The following is an 11,535-nucleotide window of genomic DNA, read 5'->3' as shown; positions in this document are numbered from 1 at the left end:
AAAGGTTAATCTGACATAGATTTAACATCACTGCTTGGTCCTTTGGCCGAAGATGGAATATCTTTGACCACTTTGATCGTATGTCTACCTGACCAACGCTGATCTGGAGCTGAACAACAACAACAACAGGAAAAAAAAAAACTACTTGGTTAATCATTCTGTTAGAAATAACAACCAAATTTCTCTGAAACACCAGCATGCTGTGTGAGAAAAGAAGGACACATTGTTACAGGAAGAGAGAGAGAGAGAGAGAGAAACAAATGGGACAGTCATGGACGGAGCGTTTTTGACTATATGTTTGCTCATCAATCAGGGCTGACCTGGGATGGAGATTATACAACAACAATAACAACAAAAGCAACAATAACCCCACTAACAACAAAAACATTAATTACAACAATAATAAAAGTAACAACAACAACAACAACAAGGAGAATGTGTAAAAGAAGCAAAACCTGCAAGATTCACGGATGTCGTGTAGAGATCCTGCTCAGAGATGCGGGTACGATTATCCTCCTGGCAGAAATCCCTGTAGAGGGGAGCATCACTCACTGTTACTGGAGTAAGCAGCATGTCCACACCATTGGCAAACACTTGATGGAAGTCAGTGGTGATGAGTCGGCGGAGTTTCATGGATTGGGCCACATATTTGTTGTAGTTGCTGTAGCATGGACAGTACAGAGAGAAAAAGAGAGAGAGAAAGGGATTAAAGTTGATGATATATTTGATGAAATATATATTTCATCAAATACATATATATATATATATATACATACAAGTATATATATATATATAAATATATATATATATATATATACATATACATATATATATATATATATATATATATATATACACACACATATGTATATATATAGTTGAACAAACTGTTCCTAGGACTTATTTCTTCTTCTTCCTCCTTTCCTTCTCCTCCTCCTTGTACTTCACTTTTGTTTCCTGATCGTTTTCCTCCCTGCTCCTTCCCTTTTTCTCCCACCCACCACATCATATCCACCCCATATACTCACCCCGCCTCCACACTTTTAACTTTGTTCTTTCTTTCTCCCCCCCACCAATAGTTCCCCAACAACAAGGTCTGAAGGACGCACAATGTAACAGTACACCTTTGATGGATGCAGGTCTGAGGAAGATCCCCTCCATTCTCTAAAACCCCAAGTATTACATGATAGAATTTCTGCGTAAACTGGCATCACAAATGGAGATGGGAGGGAAACATGTGTGACTAATAATTGAAGAGGGGTCAAAGAATTTTCCTTGTCTTCTTTTCATTGGATTATTTACTCTTTGCCAATCCATATGATGGTATAATCATCATGAAACTTGGATTTCCTACACCAGAAGTATTCCAGCCTTGGTTTGGATCCTGACAGTGTTCATAGCCCAGCATTCAGGTCGAGTACTTCTCTGGAAAACCCCCCAACTTCACATCCAACCTGACCGTAGCCATTTGCTCTCTCTCTCTCTCTCATAAATATATGGTTAGGGCAGCGGACTCGTGGTCGTAGGATCATGGTTTCGATTCCCAGACCGGGCATTGTGAGTGTTTATTGAGCGAAAACACCTTAAAAGCTCCATGAAGCTCCTGCAGGGGGTGGTGGTGAACCCTGCTGTACTCTTCCACCACAACTTTCTTTCACTCCTTCCTGTTTCTGTTGTGCCTGTATTTCAAAGGGTCAGCCTTGTCACACTCTGTGTCATGCTAAATCTCCCCGAGAACTACATTAAGGGTACACATGTCTGTGGAGTGCTCAGCCACTTGCACATTAATAAATGAGCTGCAACGTCACTAATGCCAAGCTGTATCGGCCCCTTTGCCTTTCCCTTGGATAACATCAGTGGCATGGAGAGGAGAGGCCGGTATGCATGGGCAACTGCTGGTCTTCCATAAAAAAACCCTGCCCAGACTTGTGCTTCGGAGGGTAACTTTCTAGGTGCAATCCCATGGTCATTCATGACCGAAGGGGGTCACAACAACAACAACACAACAATATAAATAATGTAAATATATATCTTGAAATACAATACTTTATACATACATTGAAGCCAGGATGCTGTACCAAAGAAGTGTGTATATGATTAAATTATAATAATGGACCAAAAGAAATAGCAGTTGAATCTTCCTCCAATCACAACTTAAATACTCAACCTGTTAGAAATAGCAGCCAAATCTACCTTACAACATAACCTAGCGACTAAACATCCTAAAAATTGGAGTCATATCCTCCTCTGATCACACAACCAACTAGAAGTTGCAGCTAAATCACCCTCGAATCACATGCAATCTGCAAAGACATCATTAAAATCTCCCTCCAGGTGCACCCGACCTGCTAGAAATAGATGCAAAATGCCCTTTCAGTTACACCTTGCCTCCGCAAAAACTTTCAGAAACAGCAGCCAAATCTACTTCACATTATTTACTACCAAATGAAAATAGGAAGGACACATTAGGAAAAATTAACCCAGAGTGTATATATATACTATGCCTGAAAAACAAAGACTAGATGGTCACATATGGAGTGTGTTAGTTAATTGGTCAGATGGATCAGGTCTCACATAGGAAAACAACAACAACAGCAGCAGCAGCAGTAGCAGCGATGAGACAAAAGTTTTCCATTACCATAACTGTCTTTGAAACATCTGTTACACTGTGTGAATGTGTGTGTGTGAATGCGTGTGTGTGTTTGTGTGTATTTACACACATACGTATGCTTAGAAGTAGGCTCTGTGTATTGATTTTGTACACACACATGCAAATATATATATGTGTGTGTGTGTGTAAGTGTGTGTAGAAAATCAATACATAAAATATACTTCTAAACAGTAGTTCATGCTACACATAGACCATCAGAACACACACATACGCATACATACATGCACACACACACATACTACATGAAGCACAAGTGTGGCCCAGTGGTTAAGAAACTTACTTCCCAATGACATGGTTTCAGGTTCAGTCCCACATCACAGCACATTGGGCAAGTGTCTGTCACTACTGCCATTGGACCGACCAAAGCCTTCTGGTTGGATTAGGTTGGCAGAAACTAAAAGAAGCCTACCATGTGTGTGTGTGTGTGTGTTGTCTTTTACTTGTTTCAGTCATTAGATATATACACACACACATATATATATACGATGGGCTCCTCTCAGTTTCTGTCTATCAAATCCACTCACAAGGCTTGGTCGGCCCAAGGCTATAGAAGAAGACACTTGCCCAAGGTGCCACGCAGTGGGACTGAACCTGCAACAATCATGTGGCTGGTAAGCAAGCTACTTACCACACAGCCACTCCATGTGTGTGTGAGTGTGCATGCTTGTGCCTCTTGTAATGAGCCCCTGAAAGAATGAATGGCAAAACTGTCTAAGGCAGGGTTTGAACTCAGATTATAGGAATAAAAACTGCAAAATACTGTGTCTTGCATGTTGACAACTCTAAACACACACACCCTATCACAACCGCTACCACACTACATTCTACAGGTACACTACAACCACAACAGTCTATGCTATACATGCATACAAACACACAATGAATTACATCAACACACACCCACACACACACAGAGCAACATCTGTCACACTGAGTAATCAAATATAAAATTTAAATACTAGGATATAAGATAATGTAGTGGTGGTGATGATGATGATGATGATGGTGGTGGTGGTGGTGGTGGTGGTGGTGGTGAAGGCTAATGAGTCAGCCTTCCCCACCTCCGCCCTCCTTCCACCTTCATTTTTGTATTTTGGGTTTTTCATTTGTTATCTTTTACTTGTTTCAGTCAGTGGACTGTGGCCATGCTGGAACACCACGCTGAAGAGTCTAGTCGAGCAATTTTGACCCCAGAACTTATTTTCTAAGCTTGGTACTTATTCTATCAGTGTCGTTTGCCAAACTGCTAAGTCACAGAGACAGACAAACACCAACTGTCAAGCGGTGGTGGGGGACAAACACAAAAACACAAAAACACATACATACATACACACATATATATACAATGAGCTTCTTTCAGTTTCCACCTACCTAGTCCACTCACCAGGCTTTGGCCAGCCTGGGGCTATTGTAGAAGACACTTGCCCAAGGTGCCAGGCAGTGGATTGAAACCCAAGACCCTCCTTACTAACCAGCTGACCATAAACAGAATATAAATGTATGACAGGTTTAAACTGTAATTCTGTTACCTTTTTAGTAAAAAATAATTGCCGGCCAGAATCCTTCCTCGGACAACATCGTTGAAACCTTGGTGCCGGCTGGTGGCATACAATTGCTCTGTGGAGGCCATAATATTAGCACGGTGACCTGCAAAGATTGAAGGTAAACAATGTGTGAGTGTGTGTGTGTGTGTGTGTGTGTGTGTGTGTGTGTGTGTGTGTGTGTGTGCACATACCTATATCATCATTATTATTTAACATCCATGAGGATTGCACGAGGCCCCAGGTGTCTGCTTTGGCTTGGTTTCCATGGTTGGGTGCCCTTTCTGACACCAACCACTTTACAGAAGGTACTGAGCACTTTTTAGGTGGCATCATCATCCTCATCATCATCTTTTCCATGCTGGCATGGGTTGGCTGGTTTGACAAGATCTGGCAAGGCCAAGGGTTGCACCAGGTTTCATAATCTGTTTTGGCTTGATTTCTACAGCTGGTTGGCCCTCGTGCTGGTGGCACGTAAAAGCACCCACTACACTCTCAGAGTGGTTGGCATTAGGAAGGGCATCCAGCTGTAGAAACTCTGCCAGATCAGATCGGAGCCAGGTGCAGCCATCTGGTTCGCCAGTCCTCAGTCAAAGTGTCCAACCCATGCTAGCATGGAAAGCAGACGTTAAACGATGATGATGATACACACACATATATGTAGACTGTATGTTGAATGTATAACGCATGTCTCTAGATAAATATGTACACACACACACATTTGTGTCTGTGTTGAGGCTGTATGTTGAATGTGTACTGTGTGTAGGTGATATGTATGCCTCTTGTATATATGGTGTGTGTGTAGCTACAAGTAAGACAGAGAGAAGAGAGAAGAGAGAGTCACAACTTACCATATTTGATTCCATCATATCTTGCCATGTTGGATGCCACCTCACAACAACACAACACTACATAACAGCTTGAACCGTAATTGAAGTGTGGTAATGATACATCTACTACCTTGGCGCCAGCCCTCTCTAACTGGTCTGAAACTCTTGTCCATTCCTCAATTATCTCTGAAGAAGCCGCAGACAAGTAAGCTTCCTGCAAACACAAAAAGTGCCAACGTTTGGGTTATTTCATTAAGAATTTATTTTAATCTTTTCGTTGTCATATTTCGGTTGAAATGCTCTGGCTTTGTTTCAATTAATTTTGAAAATATTAAAATATTGAAGAATTTAGTAAAGAATATATATATATATCTATATCTATCTATCTATTTATCTATATATATATATATATATATATATATATACACACACACAAATATATATATTGTGTAAGAGATGGGTTGACCAGATATAAAAATTCATAAAAATGTCAAAAGAAAAGAAAATGTACTTTACCTTAGGAATGCCCACTGTTATACCAACCATTGAGGGATGCTCATCAATGGAGAGTGGCTGGAATTTATTGGTCACTGTAGTGGAGTCTTTGATGTCATGACCTCTCAAAATATCTGAAATATATATGATGGATGGTGTAACATGTATAGGTATACATACAGACAGACAAACATACAGACAGACAAACATACAGACAGACAAACATACACGCATATACATATACATGTATGTATGTATATTAAGTTGGAAAGAAAGTCCTGTTGCTACTCACTGAATATTAAGGCAGCGTCATCTACTGTTTTAGCCAGGATACCAGGGACATCAAAGGAGTTGACGAGAGGGATCAGCCCATATCTTGATAAACTGCCATAGGTTGGCTTCAGACCAACAATGCCACAATATGCAGCAGGGTTTCTAGTTGAGCCTCCAGTATCTGATCCTAGGGCCCTGGTGTAAAGAAGAAAGGAAGAAAAAATGAGAAAGAGAAAAATAGTTTTGTTAAATAAGTAGAATATGTGCTGCTGTGAAGGTTTAATAAAGCTGAAACATGTACAGTTCTTCCCTCCCCTCCTCTCAATAAGGGTGGCTCTGCCATGCATTTAATTTCTAATTAGCATCCCTATATTTTTCTTGTCCGTCTGTGTCTCACCCCACTCTCTTTATATATATATATGTCACAAAAGTGACAGAGGGTACTAACTAGTATTGCTTTTGCTAAAAATAAGAGTTAAAACTCCAAAGTCACAAAAGCGCTGTCTTAATGACTGGCAAAGGGAGGTAAGTTAATAGTGTACCTAGATGGATCCCAATTTCAGATTTTGATGGAGACCATCTTAATCCTCATCAGCAACTCTTAATGCCTAGGGTTAAACTCAACATATTCTGTCAGTCTTATAAAATTTATCTCCCTTTGAGACAGTGCTTTTGTTTGGCTTTTGAGTTGTTTTAACTCTTATTTTTAGCAAAAGCGGTGCTAGTCACTACACTCTGTCATTTTTGTGACTTCTTTTAATTTTGGTTTTGGCTTCTAATTGCTAATAAACCACACCTTTTAATTTGTTGTTTACACTTTTACCATTTTGAAAATCAGCAAATGTTTTCAACGGTTTTTCTTATAAGACTGATGGAAGTAGTTGAATTTAACCCTAGGCATTAAGAGAAATTGGATGTCTTACCCAAATGCAATTCCTGAAGCCACTGCGACAGCGCTCCCACCAGAACTTCCTCCAGTAATGAACCAATCCTCATCATCCAGCCACTGTTTGTGTCGCCTTTCATGGCTTAACAAGTTGTCTGTCTGTTGGTCCCATGACCTCTGAGGAGGGGCCGAGCTGTCCTTTTCCTCATTTCCTGAGATGGTAGGTTGGATAGGTTTATCATTGTTACTCTCTAAATTTCCTTTCGGACCAGTCAAATGTTTGGTGCTGGAGCGGTCAAATGGATACTTCCAAGGATTCTTCACTGGCCCAAAATGGCTATCAATGCTGCCGGCCCTGAAAGTAGAAATATTCCATTTGATAACAAAATAAGAAAGAAACAAGATTTCAAGAAGAAAATCAAACAAAATTGAAAGACAAGACACAAATTTTCTCAGTTTGATCTTTGGGAACTGTTGTACCCTTAGATCACAGATCTGTGGAATTACGCAACTGAGGCAGTGAATCATCAGAGTTTAATTAAAGTGTTAAGAAGGATCATCATCGTATGAAATCCACTTTTCTGTGCTGGCATGGGTTGGACAGAATTTGTTGAGGCAGATTTTCCACAGCTGGATGCCTTCCCTGTCACCAACCCATACCTGTTTCCTGGCACGGTGGTCAGACATGTTTTTCATTGAAGACTAGAAACAAACAACCCCGGCTGTATGATGGTGATATTCGTTTACAACCATCACATGATGTCAAGACACACATAAACACACAGAGGCATTCATACATATACACAACCACATCTTACCCATGCCAGCATGGAAAGTGGACATTAAATGTTGATGTCCAGCAGCAGGCTTTTTACAGTTTCTGTCCACCAAATCCATTCTAAAAGGCTGGCCTGAGGCTAAGTGGGATAGTTGGACCCAATGGGAATGCCTTGTGGTGTTTGTTCCAACATTTTGCACTTTGAATTCAAGTCCCACCGAGGTCAACTTGGCTTTACATCCTTTCAAGGGTTAGAAGAACAGTAGCAATCACAGGTGGTGGGTTAGTGGGACTAGATACCTTGTGGTATTGGTTCTGGCTCTTTGAAATCATCATCATCAGTATTGCAATAACACTACTTACCCCATGGCAAACTCGTCCATGTTTGTCTTACCAATTATGGTGGCACCTTGTTGCAGTAATTTCTCTACAACTGTGGCATTGTAGGGTGGCATGTAATTGTGCAACATTGCTGAGGCACATGTTGTCCGTACACCTTCTGTACTAAAGTTGTCCTTAATGGCAAAAGGCAGACCTTGAAGTATCTTGGAGCAGCTGGTCTCTGAAATGTACATGCAGAAGAACATTATTATTATTATTATTATCATCATCATTATTATAAGTATTATTATTATTATTATTATTAAGGTGGGGACCTGGAGGATTGTTAGCACACCCCGAGTAAAATGCTTAGTGGTATTTTGTCCTTCTGTACATTCTGAGTTCAAATTCTGTCATCCAAACATTGGATTTGTTAGTTTCTATCCAGTCTCCCTGGCAGATGTTTGTGCCGAATGTGACTTTGGAGTCCAAGTCAGTGGTGAAAGAGTCATGGGCAGAATTCACACAGGGTGGTCAGTGCAGGTCGAGGATGTTGAAGACGCTCCTTTCTTCTCCTGTGCTTTACCTCCTCATTCTGTTGTCTGTTCTGCTCAAAGGAGCTGGCTCCATTGTGGATGGCAGTCCTCCAGTCCGTCCTATCCATGGCAATCTGTTCGCATGAGGATGGCTGGATGTTAGTTTGAGCCAGGGCTCGTTTAAGCTGGTCTTTAAAATTGAATTTCGGGCCTCTTCTGGGTCTTGTTCCAATTGCAAGTTCTCCGTAGAGCATGATCCTCTACAGATATATATATACGGATATATATATATATATACACACACACACATAAAAACAAAATATGAGGTAAGGGAAATAACTCATCAGTTAGTAGCATGTATTGAATAGCACAGACAAATACAGGCCTACCAAATACCATACAACTTGCATGAACTCTTTTAACTGTTTTACTTGTTTCAGTCACTGGACTGTGGCTATGCTGGAGCACCACTTTGAAGGGTTATGTGCAAATCAATTCTTGGACTTATTTCAAAACTGGGATTTATTCTATTAGTGTTTTTTGGCTGAACTGTTTAAGTACTGAGGACATAAACAAACCAACACCGAATACCAAGAGGTGAAAGGGCAGACACAAAGACACACCCACACACAATGAGCTTCCTCACCGTTTCCATTTATGAAACTCATTGAGAAGGCATTGGTCAGCCCAGGACCATGGTAGAAGACACTTGACCAAGGTGCCCCATGGCGGGAGTGAACCTGGAACTGCAGGGTCGAGAAGCAAGCTTCCTAACTACACACAGGCTTCAGTACAGTTTCCATCTGTCAAGCTTCATTCATAGAGTTTTGGCCAAGTTACAGCACAGTGGGATCGATCTTGGAACGATGTGGTTAATCATGAAACAATTTACCTGTGTTGTTGTTAGCAACAGGTGTGTGTGGCTCCGTCTGGTGGTGAGGATTGGAATAACATTCTGTGATGAACATATTCAACTCTCGTAACTGCTTGGCACGCTGGACACATTTTTTGGAAAGTTCCACAGGACAGATCCGGTGCTGTTTGATTTGGTGGAGGGCCTGCAAAAAAACACAAAGGAAACATTGCTGAATGGTTCCACCATGACCACCACCATTTATATATATAAATAAGAAATAGTGGTACAACAAGGCACCAATGTTTGCTGGAAATAACAGTCAATAACAATACCATACTCTGTAAAGCTTATATTTGCCAGAATATATTTACATCATCATCATCATCGTCATTTAATGTCCGCCTTCCATGCTAGCATGGGTTGGACAATTTGACTGGGGACTGGCGAATCAGATGGCTGCACCAGGCTCCAATCTGATTTGGCATAGTTTCTTCAGCTGGATGCCCTTTCTAACGCCAACCACTCCGAGAGTGTAGTGGGTGCTTTTACATTCCACTAGCACGAGGGCCAGGCAGGCGGTAAATATATTCTGGCAAAGATGTATGCGAGCAGCAAGCTTAAAAAATTTTCATCTTGGCAGAACATCATAAAAATGGACAACCCAGAATGGAGAATCTAGTATTGCAATGATATTTAAAATTTTTACAGAAACCTTTTCCACTGACCTCAGTTCTGTTAATGGCGTTCAGCCGAATATACTGGCAAGATGTAGTTATATTTTAAAATTTTGTCACTGGTGAATCCTAGCTGATGAGGACTAATCAAATTTATGATAACAACCTTATTTTGGAAAGTTCGAAATTCAGGTCCTAGACTATCCATTCTAGGTTGTCCATTTTTACAATGTTCTGCCTAGAGGTGAGACGAAAATTTTTAAAGTTTGCTGCCTGCATACATCTTTGCCAGAATATATTTCAGTGAAGCTTTACATAGAGTCAGATCATTACTGACTGTTATTTCCAGCAAACACTGGTGCCTTGTCATACCACTACCTTTATTTGGCTGGAAAGTGATATTATTGTATTGCAATGATATTTAAAATTTATATATATATACACTCTCTCTCTTTACTCATTTACTTGTTTCAGTGATTTTGACTGCGGCCATGCTGGAGCACCGCCTTTAGTCGAGCAAATCGACCCCATGACTTATTCTTTGTAAGCCTAGTACTTATTCTATCGGTCTCTTTTGCCGAACCGCTAAGTTACGGGGACGTAAACACACCAGCATCGGTTGAGCCCCTGGTGCAGCCTTCTGGCTTGCTAGTCCCCAGTCAAACCGTCCAACCCATGTCAGCATGGAAAGTGGACGTTAAACGACGACGATGATAATGATGATACAGTGAATAAATTGTCGTCTAAATTACGCAAAAATGAAAATAACACTGACATCTCACTTTAACAGATATATGTACTGAAATTACATCAAAATATCTTGAAATACTAAAGAGTAAATTTATTCAATAAAATGCCTCTAAACTACGACACCTTGATTATGAGATAAGGACGTAACATAACTGTAAATCTGTTAAGGATATTCGCTGCCAGGTTTAGATTGAGCCACGATGTACGTTAGTTTGTATCTGAGTTGTGTACGGCAGGGTGTGGACACGTTGCCGGTTTCAACACTTTTAGTTCTTTTTGAGACATTTCAGGATCAAACAGGTCAACTTTGTGAACCGGATCGGACACTGAGAATGGATTTTCAATCCGGGACTGAAATGGGGACTGTCCCGATTGTCCAAGACAAATCGGGACGTATGATGGTAAGTCTAAGATGCTACTCTATACCGTTGTCTCTCTCTCTCTCTTTCTGTGTGTATGACTGTAGCCCGATGATTGTAACAAGTAAAAAATAAAAGCTAGAAGAGATATATCGGTGCTATTAATGAAACATAAGATAACAAAAGACACAAGAGTGGCCGTACAATACCTCCTTGAGTGAGAGAGATAACCAGTGTGTAGTCATTCTTTTAAAAGCGATTTGGAAACAATAATTTCTCTGAAATATTATAATTGTTGTTGTTGAAGAATCGAAAAAAAATTTCGACCTTGAACATGCTAACCTGGAACCGGTATCAGAGTAAAACTAGTTCTACCGACTTTGTGATCCGGCCATGTCGATAGAGAGAGAGAGAGAGAGAGAAGGAAAGAGATATGAGTGATACGAGAGAGAGAGAGAGAGAGAGAGAGAGAGAGAGAGTAGGAAAGAGAAAAGAGTGATACGAGAGAGAGAGAGAGAAAGCGGGTGAGAGATATGAGGTTAGAATGAAAGAGAGAAAGAAAAAA

The 11,535-nt window shown here is 40.6% G+C and overlaps 1 protein-coding gene across 6 annotated transcripts in view; it reads right to left on the bottom strand.

Annotated features, from left to right (window-relative positions):
• The window catches only part of LOC106879571 (glutamyl-tRNA(Gln) amidotransferase subunit A, mitochondrial), a 329,428-nt gene that overhangs the window by 4,692 nt on the left and 313,201 nt on the right, over positions 1-11,535 (bottom strand). For 3 of the 6 annotated variants that reach the window (XM_089339230.1, XM_052975607.2, XM_014929214.3), the window contains 8 exons: positions 9,224-9,389; positions 7,838-8,036; positions 6,734-7,051; positions 5,830-6,005; positions 5,559-5,671; positions 5,064-5,256; positions 4,201-4,318; positions 456-661 (listed from right to left, as the gene is read on the bottom strand). In XM_089339230.1, coding sequence (XP_089195356.1) covers positions 456-661; positions 4,201-4,318; positions 5,064-5,256; positions 5,559-5,671; positions 5,830-6,005; positions 6,734-7,051; positions 7,838-8,036; positions 9,224-9,299 — 1,399 coding nt within the window. In that variant the 5' untranslated portion in view covers positions 9,300-9,389. Of the gene's footprint in view, positions 1-455; positions 662-4,200; positions 4,319-5,063; positions 5,257-5,558; positions 5,672-5,829; positions 6,006-6,733; positions 7,052-7,837; positions 8,037-9,223; positions 9,390-10,764; positions 11,468-11,535 lie in introns of those variants that run through there. The other 3 variants (XM_014929229.3, XM_014929209.3, XM_014929237.2) reach the window with 3 other exon arrangements.

Source organism: Octopus bimaculoides, chromosome 21, assembly GCF_046866305.1.
Source record: "Octopus bimaculoides isolate indiv1 chromosome 21, ASM4686630v1, whole genome shotgun sequence".
Classification (NCBI taxonomy): Eukaryota; Metazoa; Mollusca; class Cephalopoda; order Octopoda; family Octopodidae; genus Octopus; species Octopus bimaculoides.
The sequence above is the reverse complement of the archived record's forward strand: the minus strand, read 5'-3'. Positions and strand labels throughout refer to the sequence as shown.